The sequence below is a fragment of the Aedes albopictus genome, chromosome 3 (genome assembly GCF_035046485.1).
Source record: "Aedes albopictus strain Foshan chromosome 3, AalbF5, whole genome shotgun sequence".
NCBI lineage: Eukaryota > Metazoa > Arthropoda > Insecta > Diptera > Culicidae > Aedes > Aedes albopictus.
In genome coordinates this window covers 372,253,128-372,264,976 of record NC_085138.1, presented here as the reverse complement: position 1 = coordinate 372,264,976, position 11,849 = coordinate 372,253,128, and the positions used below count along the sequence as shown (strand labels likewise).

Here is an 11,849-nt window from a genome sequence, read left to right as displayed (position 1 = left end):
TTGTTTTATTCAATGCAAAAAGCACATGTATTATTTAGTATTGCGGCTCAGACAAATATTTTTAATGTCGAATTCCTCAAAAGCACATTTCAAAAAAAAATTTCTCTGAAATGATCCGCGATAGGAATTCACAGGGTAAACACCTGAATAAAACTAATCACTGCAGCTTGATATTTTTTGTGTTTGTTGTTGGCATTCTCTCTAGAGATTTACCCTTCTTTGATTCATAAGCTGTTCTTTCGATGAGCAACTATTTGTAGGCCGAATGGTTATTAGATGGAATCGATTAGAGAACAGCCCTCGGCAAATCATCATATCATTAGAAAAAAAAATTGATAAAAAAGTTTGCAATTTGTTCACGGTACAGAACATCCTGTTATTAAAAGAAGGGAAAATTCTTTGGTGTAGACTTGGAATCCATCACTCAATTCTGTAAAAATGTAATTAAAAGAACTGTAACTCGGTGGCTCAGGGATTGTGGATCACAGGGTCGTTCAAACGTGACTTGTCTCTCACATCTCCAGCTGAGGACGAACATAGCAGCAGGACCAGTATTGAACGTTAAACAAACCCACCAGTGTTTCATAAACAGACAGATCACAGGACGGACGATACGAAAAGCATATAAAATGATAAACTAATTGGTAGAATTCCAGAAAGCATGATGGCTACTTTTAGCCCGGAAAGGCGGACAAAACGAAAAGTGGTGGAACACATTTAATCCAGGGCTATGCTCTTTAAATAACCTAACACATGGCTCATATTTACAATATATTTACATCGACGTCACATTCACAGGAGGTTTTATACTTGCGGTTTACAGCGATTGTGGTTTGGGAACCTCTGGTTCCCAATGAGGCATATCTTTCTGTCGATTTTTCCGCGAGTCTGTTACGAAGACGGCAGATGTTGATGATGACGGTCGCTGCCGAAAGTCTCCGGCGGTGCATACCGAGCGAGTGCAACGACGCCGGTGGGCAAGATGGCGGCTTCGGACGTTCGAGGGAGTAACATTCGAGGCGGGAGTGATCCAATGCACCACCAACTCCTGCTCGAGAGCCATGAACAATGGCGGCTTTGGCTGGTTTCTTCGGTGCGGTAGCTTGGTTGGGCTTGAGTGTCCACTATGGCAGTTGGAGGCCCGGTTTACTGGAGAACTAGTCCAAAATAGAAAGAAAAAGGCCCGTTCTTTGGACCTAACCACAAATTAACCTCCGTGACGTCGCGGAACCACTGTTTTCACATTTTCAATGTTTTACCTTTTTCTTATAGCTTTTGGCATGTTCGTTGTTGTCTGATAGGGTTTAAGTTTTGTTTGTCGTTGTATCTAACAATTTTAACAATTAATTATTTGATTTTTGTTTTAACATATATGTACTAACACTGTACCTACTTTTGCATGTTTTTTTTAACAATTACTAACATTTATCGCACGTTTTTACTAACTAACTAATGGCTAGCTTTCTGATAAGTGAGAATGCACGAAAAGACATCGAGCCATTCGGCTAAAAATCATTCATGCCGATGGTCATGAGGATGAATGCTAAATTTTCACCAAGAAGTTTGAGATAAATTGAACTGTTCTTAGCACAACTGAACATTCGAATGTAATGACTTTTTTTATTACCAAGCTATTACATTTTAACAACACAGGCTGCTTTGAGCTACTTATATACATTTATATACTCGGTCACAATTTAGCAGCCATACTGCAAGTATTCTTTACTTCTTCTAATATTTGCCTTCTTTTTAAAATAGGCTGTTCTTTTGAATTTGCAGAGTCCAACTGTGTACTGTAGCTGAGTTGGTCGACCAAACTGGAAATAGAGGCTATTTTTCGAGTTGGAATGTTATATAGTTTATTTGCAGACGAACTTCTAACTCCATGAAAGATTTGTCCTTCTTTGAATAATAAGCTGTTCTTTCAAGTTAAGATTTACACAAATGACTGGAGGCCAAATTAGCAACTTGATAAGATATTTTTCTTGTTTTAGAATAGACTGTTCTGAGGCCTGTTAATCGATCGATCTATCATTTTTTCGGCCTAATGACCACTCGGTTAGTATGCTTGGCTTACTATCCATTTCTCTACCTATAACGGTGTAACGACCCATTCGGGGTAATGGCCTTTGGGATGAGGGCCTATTCGGGGTTACGGATTTCGGGCCATGGCATTAGAGGTAATTTGGTAGAGTTTCTTCTACATAAATAGTGTGAACCTCATTAAGTTGTTTGGTGGTCAAACTATTCCTATCCTTCGGAGATTTTTCCTTCTTCTATTCAAAAGCTGTTCTTTCGAGTTTTACTGCTGCATATTTTATTGGCGTTCGAACTACTAACTGTATATGAGTTTTTTTCTTCTCTCGATCATAGGATGTTCTGTAACCGTCGGTTCCATGTATAGCTTGTGGCTCCTTCACAAATCCAAAAATTTCCCATAGTGGGCTTCGTGGCCGAGCGGTTAGCGGCGTCGGTCGTTTAGGTGTCTCGTAAGCCTCGGAGTGTGGGTTCGATTCCCACTCCAGTCGGTGGAAACTTTTCGTCAAACGAAAAATTCAACACTGGGCCACTGGGTGTTCTGTGTATTGTCCGTTGTCTAGTGTAAGTAATGTGTTCAGTCTGTGCAGCCTCTGGCTGAAGACGGTGTGAATTGAATTGTCTTTAATTAACTTGTATTCCTATCACAAAGAGAAAATAACACAGAATTAAAATAATTACACCACATGAGGTTTTCACTTTAAACTAACCTCAACAATTAACGGAAAAACTACACACGTGCGCACTACCATTCCGTTCTGGAATCACCAGCCAAAAGAGGGTTTTTGAGAGGCGACTTTCCCTTTTATGGAAAATTGTAATATTTTTTTTATATTAATTTATGCTTTTCGCATACTAAAATCATGCCCTGCCTGTTTTGTCTCTATTCATGCGACACCTGTGGGTTGAAACCATTATTAAAATTACTGGTTCTAACTGCTCGACTACGAACTGTCACAGCATGACAGACGGCAGTGAGAGTGGAGAGGTACTTTCTCACGCATCAAGCCACTGCATGAGTGCCGCTCACTCCATTGGTTTTAGTACCTTACTTCGGGAAAGGGCGTGTTAGATTCGGGATGGGAAATTTTTGGATTTGTGGAGGAGCCACAAGCTATACATGGAACCGACGGTTACAGAACATCCTATGATCGAGAGAAGAAAAAAAACTCATATACAGTTAGTAGTTCGAACGCCAATAAAATATGCAGCAGTAAAACTCGAAAGAACAGCTTTTGAATAGAAGAAGGAAAAATCTCCGAAGGATAGGAATAGTTTGACCACCAAACAACTTAATGAGGTTCACACTATTTATGTAGAAGAAACTCTACCAAATTACCTCTAATGCCATGGCCCGAAATCCGTAACCCCGAATAGGCCCTCATCCCAAAGGCCATTACCCCGAATGGGTCGTTACACCGTTATAGGTAGAGAAATGGATAGTAAGCCAGGCATACTAACCGAGTGGTCATTAGGCCGAAAAAATGATAGATCGATCGATTAACAGGCCTCAGAACAGTCTATTCTAAAACAAGAAAAATATCTTATCAAGTTGCTAATTTGGCCTCCAGTCATTTGTGTAAATCTTAACTTGAAAGAACAGCTTATTATTCAAAGAAGGACAAATCTTTCATGGAGTTAGAAGTTCGTCTGCAAATAAACTATATAACATTCCAACTCGAAAAATAGCCTCTATTTCCAGTTTGGTCGACCAACTCAGCTACAGTACACAGTTGGACTCTGCAAATTCAAAAGAACAGCCTATTTTAAAAAGAAGGCAAATATTAGAAGAAGTAAAGAATACTTGCAGTATGGCTGCTAAATTGTGACCGAGTATATAAATGTATATAAGTAGCTCAAAGCAGCCTGTGTTGTTAAAATGTAATAGCTTGGTAATAAAAAAAGTCATTACATTCGAATGTTCAGTTGTGCTAAGAACAGTTCAATTTATCTCAAACCTCTTGGTGAAAATTTAGCATTCATCCTCATGACCATCGGCATGAATGATTTTTAGCCGAATGGCTCGATGTCTTTTCGTGCATTCTCACTTATCAGAAAGCTAGCCATTTGACAAGGTTTGGGGCAAGAACTCAATACCAAATGAATTATGATAAAAACGAATTTATAACATGGTTCAACATATAAAAGAAGGAAACATTTCAGATTAAAATACTTATAGCTTTCAAAGGAAAAACTTCGAAAGAACAGTCATGGCTTGAAATAAAAAGAATTCTCAAATAAAAACTTCAACAACTATATTGTAACAGCATTTTATAGTTCCAAAGAACAGCCAATAATAAAAAGAAGAGAGAATTATTAATTAAAATATGATTCGGAATTAGCACCAATAGCAAATGCTTATGCATATTTTAAGAGAACACAATATTTTCAAAAAAGGCCGGTTAGGTAAGCATACTGAGCTCTTCAGGATCCATATTTGAATAGACAAGTACTTCGTCTTCGGCCATCGGATATGCACGCTGAATATCAGGCAAACTGTTTGAATCAGCAACCTTTCCCTTCGCCGCAGTTTTCTTGAATGCATTGCATTTGCTTCTTAAGTTTCCGTAAACCCTTAATTTTTTATTTCTTTTTATTAGGAAATTTTAACTTATGCTAATTCTTCCCTTCAAGTAAACCTTTCATGAATCACAACGTTGCTAAAGATTGCCCAAGGATTACCCTTTTATTGTCCACAGTGAATACTTTTTGAGCGACCTCCTGAATGATTTCGGGTTGGCGTTCGGGCTTGTGATGTGGAGACGTTAAAAAAAACAAAACATTAAAAAAATCCCCAAATTAAAATTGCATTTTGACCGCCAGTTAGTTCTGTACCAGAGTGCTTGATAATCACTTGGTCTAACGAAAGCCGGCTGTATAACACCGGGCCATAACATATTTATTATAGACAAATCATATGGGGATCAAGTCAACGGTTTTATTTTTGCATTTTTTGGGTAAGTGTCGCATTCGGGTAAATGTCGTATTCGGGTAAATGTCGTATTCGGGTGAATGTCACATTCGGGTAAATGTCGCATTCGGGTAAATGTCGTGTTCGGGTATTTGTCGCATTCGGGTAAATGACGTTCGGGTAAATGGCATTCGGGTAAATGTGTTTCGGGTAAATGGTTTTCGGGTAAATGTTATAGAACCCTTTTTTCTTTGTGTTTAACGTTTCACACTAGCGCCTTCTGTTGACAATATTGCAAAACGCAAAGTTTCGTGAAGCATTTCCACCAGGTAATGAAAGTGAGAACTGAGCGATGAATTTTCACGAAAATTGTCTGTTTGTCTGTGGTACGACTGTAGCGAGATCACGCAGACAAGTTCAAAATTTTGACTACACCATATTTCAGCATACGAAACTATTCTTATAATGTATGATCTATGACAGCGCAAGTGAATAATGCACTCAGCGATACGCCAAGAAACGTAATTGATTTCAACAACTTCACAGTCACCTCGGAGAACGTGAGGTTGGCTATCAGTAAGCTCAAGCATTCAAACGTAGGAGGCCCGGACGGTGTTCCACCCTGCATCCTAAAAAACTGCTCGGCCGAGCTAATCGTTCCGTTGACGAAACTGTTCAACCTCTCTCTGCTACAAAGTGAGTTTCCTGAGCTGTGGAAATCTTCTTTCATGTTCCCAGTATACAAAAAAGGCGATAAACAGAATGCGGAGAACTACCGAGGAATCACATCGCTCTGTGCGTGCTCGAAGGTTTTCGAAATAATTATCAACGACGCTTTGTTTTCTTGCTGCAAAACTTATATTTCTCCGGATCAGCATGGATTTCATCCAAGAAGATCAATAGTAACTAATCTTGCTCCTTTCATATCGTCATGCGTAAGGAATATTGAGCAGGGTGCACAGTTAGACGTCGTGTACACTGATCTTAAAGCTGCTTTTGATCGAGTTGATCACTCAATTCTATTAGTCAAATTGGAAAAGATCGGTGTGTCTGCTGACTTGGTTCAGTGGTTTAACTCCTATTTAAAAGACCGCAAACTTTGTGTAAAACTTGGCTCAGCCCTCTCAGTCAACTTCACCAACATTTCCGGGGTACCGCAAGGAAGTAACTTGGGACTATTGTTGTTTACTATTTTCCTGAACGACGCTGGACTAGTTCTTCCTCCAGAATGCAGGGTCTTTTATGCAGATGACGTCAAGATTTTTGTGGTAGTTCGCAGCCTTATCGACTGCTTGCGCCTACAACAGCTGATCAACGAGTTCAGTGATTGGTGTAGCCGAAATTTGCTAACACTCAGTGTCCAAAAATGCAACGTTATTAGTTTTCATCGAAAGCTGAAGCCAATTCTGTTTGATTATATGATCAATGATCAACAGCTGCAGCGAGTTGAAACTGTTCGGGATCTTGGTATCATGCTGGATGCACCGCTAACGTTCAAACCACATTATGCAGATATCGCGGCCAAGGCCAGCAAACAACTTGGTTTTATCTTCAAGGTAGCTGATGAGTTTCGCGATCCCACCTGCCTCAAATCATTGTATTGTGCTCTTGTGAGGTCAATTTTGGAATTTGGCTTAGTTATTTGGTGCCCGTATCAAAGAGTGTGGATACCCAAGTAACAATCTTGATTCTATTTGGTTTTATTTGTTTTTTATGATAGTTTTATCGGAACATTGTTTATTCTAGTTGATCTTATCGGAGTTACAGCTGAGCACAACTATTCTTCGTCAATATGTGGTTCTAAAAACACCTCCAAGAATACTTGAGGTTCAGTTCATAAAACCATAAACACAACAAGAACTGTTGAACTTATTTTCAGTTTTATAAGGCTCTTGTAGTTAACTTCAATCATCCGTTCTTGATCAAGAACAACTGTTCTCGCATAAGAACAGTTTGGTACATGAAAAATACAAAAAAAAACGCAAGCATCAGATTTTGATTTTCATCGTTCCATTATTGCTGCCAATCAAGAACGCCTACCCGGAAACCCAACCGCGACGCGATGCGGTGCAGAGCCAAGTTCCTCCGGTTGCAGCATCCGAAATGAGGTGGGTCCCCGTGCAAATCGGGTTACAATCATCGATCTTTAAAAACAACAACAACTTACCTGTTGGAAATGCTGACCGGAGGAATGAGGCATACCGCATCAAGGCCGGTTATCGAAAAAGGTCTACCTGGTTAGCAACGGTATAGGGCTGATGATAAAATTAATCGGAAATTCACAAAATTCACCGCGATGCGATAATTTATTGTTTGTTTACAATTTGGCGTACATGATTTATTACGTTCTCGGCGGAGTTTGCATAAACCTACATCAAGAACGTTATAAACCTGAGTACTCTTGAGTAAAACTTCTTACCCTTGCTTAAGATGAAATAAATTTAAGACGTTCTTGATGGAGGCCAACCAGGCTGCATTGAGAACGTTATAAATCCTAGTATTCTTGAGTTATGCTTTTAGCTCTGGCATGAGTTGAAAGCAGTTTAAGACGATCTTATGGTGATGTTGATTAAAACTATCGATAATGGACCGACCACCGGCCTAGATTTCAGTGGAAGCCATGTTGAGAAAACTCATGAACAATGTTCTTATGACCAGGAATAATATGTTTAAATATTTTATTAGTGCATTATAATGGAAGCGCGTTGCAATTTTTGGAGGTTTCTTGCAACATATATACGATGAATTTTGCTTGGCATTTGGCATCCTTGTTACACCACGGAAATATTTCCAATTTGTGTAATAAATTAATCCCAATTATAATACTGTGTCATTTTCATTGTGTTTTTTTTTCAATTTATTTCATCAAACTTTTCTGTCGACCTAAAAGCTGCGTCAGCAACAACAATGACAAATTTATTATCGTTTTATCGCGTACTTGAAGAATTCTACAAGAAGAGAGCAATTCGCCTTGAGGACAACTTGGGAAGTGCAACGAGTTTTAAGAGAAATTTAAAAACAACTCTCCAAGAGCATCTTAGGATGGGCCTCTTTGGTCTTATGGCGGATTTATGGTTGAGTTGATGTCGTTTTGCAGAGCAATTTGGTTTATGCATGGTTTTAAAGCACAGGTGTTCAAGAATACTTCAAAAGCATTATAAAATTAATTTTGTTACTTGGGTAATGCGGTTGGAGACTATCCAAAGAAAATTCGTTCGATATGCTCTACGCCATTTACCGTGGAATGATCCAGACAACCTTCCACCGTACGAACATCGATGCCAACTTCTGGGAATTGATACGCTTGAACGTAGGAGATCAATTGCTCAAGCAGTGTTTGCCGCAAAAGTGCTGACCGGGGAAATCGATTCACCGGAAATTTTGGCTAATCTTACAATCTACGCCCCAGAAAGACCTCTGCGGATCAGGAATTTCCTATATCTCCCTCTCCGATCAACTGGATATGGACTGCATGACCATTTGCGATCCGTCGCAGCACAATTCAACGAATTCCATTACGCCTTCGACTTCAATATTACTACGGATACTTTCAAACAGCGGATTTCTAGGAGTTTTCGTGAAGAAGATAGACGGCTGCATTAGTTATGTTATTTTTATGAATATTCTTTTATGTGCATTATGTTAGGTTGTCTATTGTTTCATTGACCATTGTTGTAAGTGTTAGTAAAATTACTTTTAATATTATTACTTCATTAAGACATTTTGTCAGATGATTTTAACCAAACTAAATAAATAAATAAATAAATAAATCTAATTTTTTTTCATCATTATTAAATTGTTTTTCTTGAGAACCACGAGAAATTTCGTCAATTATTTCAATAAGAGTACCGTTTCAATCTTATCATAGAATTATACAAAATAATAAGCATGGATAACAAAAATAACACGCCGAAATTTCCGGATTAAATTAAAAAAAAAACGTTATACTAAGAAAAATGACAATGAATTCCTCTACGATCGAACACCTTCAGCTATTCCTCCTGGAGTTTTCCAAAAAAAAATCTCTAGGAATTCCATCTTTGTGAATTCCTACATGAATGTCTTGCGGGGTTCCGATAGTGATGGTTTCAGGGTTTGTTCCAAGAAATGCTTCAGGAATACCTCCCACGATTCCGTCAGAAATTCTTACAGATACTTCTGCAAGGATGCATCGAAGACTTCCTCCAGGAATATTCCTTTAGTGGTTCTATCATGGAATTCTCCAGCGATCCTCCAGTGATTGTTCCAGTGCTTTTTCGAGAATTCCTTCTGGATTTTCTCCAAGGATTCTCAAAGGAATTTCGTCAGAGATCCTTCCAGGTATCTTAAGGTATCCTCTACAGTTTTTTTTTCAGGGATTTTTCCATATATGTATTTCTTCAAGAATTCCCCTAAGCAATGCTCCAATATGAAGAGTATTTCTTCTAGCAATTCTGTAAAATAACACTAGTTTACAAAATAAAACGAAAGTCGTGAACTTCTGTCAACGACCAAAATTTTTGAAGCACAATTTAGTGCTGATTTCAAAACCGAACTTCAAAAAAAATGAAGTAGAACAGTTTTTGAGTTTTACCTCAATATCGAATTTTTAAATGTAATTTACTAAAATTCAAATATATTGCGTTTTGTTCAACCAATTTTAAATCTTTTTTCCATTAATTTGAAGCTGAATACAATACCATTCGATCATTTGAATACAGTATTTGCGTCAGATTGATGAAATTCAAGATATTGGCGGGTTTTAGGGACAATCTCCTTAAATTTTAGCAAAATTCCCAAAAAACTTTTGAAGAAATGTTTTTTTTTTCAATAAGAAAAAAACAATTTAAAAATTCTTTCTCGACGCACGGTGTCAAAATTTCGATTATTATCGAACATTCATGTACCTCGGATTTTTCTCCGAAAATGATTAGTATTTGGGCTCGGATTCATAATCGGAAAACTAGAAAATATTTCATCGGCGAAAATTTTTCCATACATTTTGTATGGGATGTTTTTTTGGCTAAAATAGTAATTATTGATTTTTAGTATGGAAAATAGCCAAAAACTCATCTAACTAAAATTTTCCCCGAGAGAATATTTTCAAATTTTGCATTTATAAATTATAGCCGAAATTCTGACATTCTATGAAGAAAGATCCGAGGTACATGAAAGTTCGATAATAATCAAAATTTTGACACCGTGCGACGTATATTTGACATATCATACGTAGGCGAGTTACAGTAAAAAATTCAGCTCAATCGGAGCATTGATTACGGAGAATGAGATGTTTGAAGTGAGCGAATTTGCTTAAAAATAGAATAAAAATCGATTTCAAATCATCAACCTTGTATGGAAAGTCGAAAAAAATTCCGCTCTACTGTATTTTTTTTCTTTCGCGTTTTCGAACTAAGGGTATGATTCTATACCAAAAATGATCATCAGCTTACCGAGTTCAAAAATGCTGTAAACTAGTATAAGTAATCTACCAGAGATTATTCAGAAGTAAATCCAGGAATTCCTTAAAAACATTCTACAAATAAAAATCCCTTAGGAGTTCATCCAAGGATTTTTTCAATAATTTATCCTAAAATTACTGCAGGGATGGATTCCTTCAATTTTTTTCAGGGATTCCTACAGGAAATCTTCCAGGAATTCATTTACAAATTTCTCCTAAGATTTCCAAACGAATTCTTAAAAAGGTTCTTCCAGGAACTCCTCTGTTTAGGGATTCCCTAAGAAACTCCTCTTGGGATTGCTTCCGGGATTCCTCCTGAGGTTTCTTTAGAAATTCCTCCAGGATTTCTTTCAGGAACTGCTACAGGGATTCTTCCAGGAGTTCCTCCACGAACTCTTCTTGGGATTTCTTCAAGAGTTTGTTCTCCGATTTCTTCAGGTTTTCTTTCTGGGATCAGAGATGGAAACACTCTCATCGTGAATCAACTCGCGAGTGTAAAAGCAACAAACGGTTTACTCACGGTGCCGAGAGTAAGCCGTGTGTGAGTTTATTCGCACCCGCTTGCTTCACGAGTATGAAGCAAAACAAAAACAAAAACACTCATGAATTTTTATTCGCGAAGAACAAGTGGAGATGCGGGAATTGCATTTAAGTGCGATTTTAATAGCAAAACAAGCAGTTATCCATCAGATAGTAGTGTTTTGTGCTTTATTGTTCCTGAAAAGTTAATCTATCGGCCGTGAAAATTCGTTTTTTCACAAAATTGAAAAATGTTCAGAGCTGCTTCGCGAATCAATCACGAGTGCGACCAGCTTCGTTAGCTCGCGAGTGAAGGAAGTGCGAATATATTCTGGCTTCTGTTGTTCACGAGTAGGATAGCTTTGCGTTTGTGTCTACTCAGCTACATTCCTCACTGTTTTCCATCACTGTCTGGGATTCCTCCAGGGACTCCTCAAGGAAGTAATCCATGGACTCCTTCGAGAATTAATCCAGGGATTCCTCCTAGAATTGTTTCAGAGATTTCTTCAGGAGTTTGTCCAGGGCATCTATATTTTTTCTCTAGAAATTCCGCATAGAATTCCTCTAGGGATTCCTTCGGAGATTCCTCCATCGATTCACCTAGGTATTCCGCAAGAAATTTGTTTAGGAATTTCTCTCAGCACTTCTACAGGAATTATCCCAGGGATTATTCCAGGGACTCCTCCAAGAATTTCTCTAGGAAGCACCCTAGGAGTTCCACCAGAAATTCCTTCACGAATTGCTCCACGAATTTATCCTCCCGGGTTTCCTCTGGGGATTCCTCCAGGAATTTCTCCTGGGATTCTTCGAAGAGTTTCTCTAAGGGTTTCCCATGAATTCCTCCTGAAATTCATCTAGGGATTCCATCAGGAATTCTACCAGGCATTTCTCTAGAAATTCCTCCAGGAATTCTTCCAAACACTTTACAGGAATTCCTCCAGACAT

The 11,849-nt window shown here is 38.2% G+C and overlaps 1 protein-coding gene across 1 annotated transcript; it reads right to left on the bottom strand.

Moving 5' to 3' along the window:
* Nucleotides 1-453: 453 nt before the first annotated feature.
* LOC115268252 (uncharacterized) lies at nt 454-1,367 on the bottom strand. The gene is made up of 2 exons (XM_062860003.1): nt 1,260-1,367; nt 454-1,196 (listed from the first exon to the last, which is right to left on the bottom strand). Exons 1-2 carry the CDS (start codon nt 1,280-1,282, stop codon nt 818-820), a joined length of 402 nt encoding a protein of 133 aa, XP_062715987.1. The 5' UTR covers nt 1,283-1,367; the 3' UTR covers nt 454-817.
* Nucleotides 1,368-11,849: the final 10,482 nt, after the last annotated feature.

What these genes read in the sequence shown, in the direction of transcription:
- LOC115268252 (XM_062860003.1), bottom strand. Translation starts at nt 1,282, where the DNA reads ATGCCAAAAGCTATAAGAAAAAG. An exon ending in CCAAAAGCTATAAGAAAAAG is followed by an intron (nt 1,197 to 1,259) that starts GTAAAACATTGA and finishes ATTTGTGGTTAG; the next exon opens with GTCCAAAGAACGGGCCTTTT.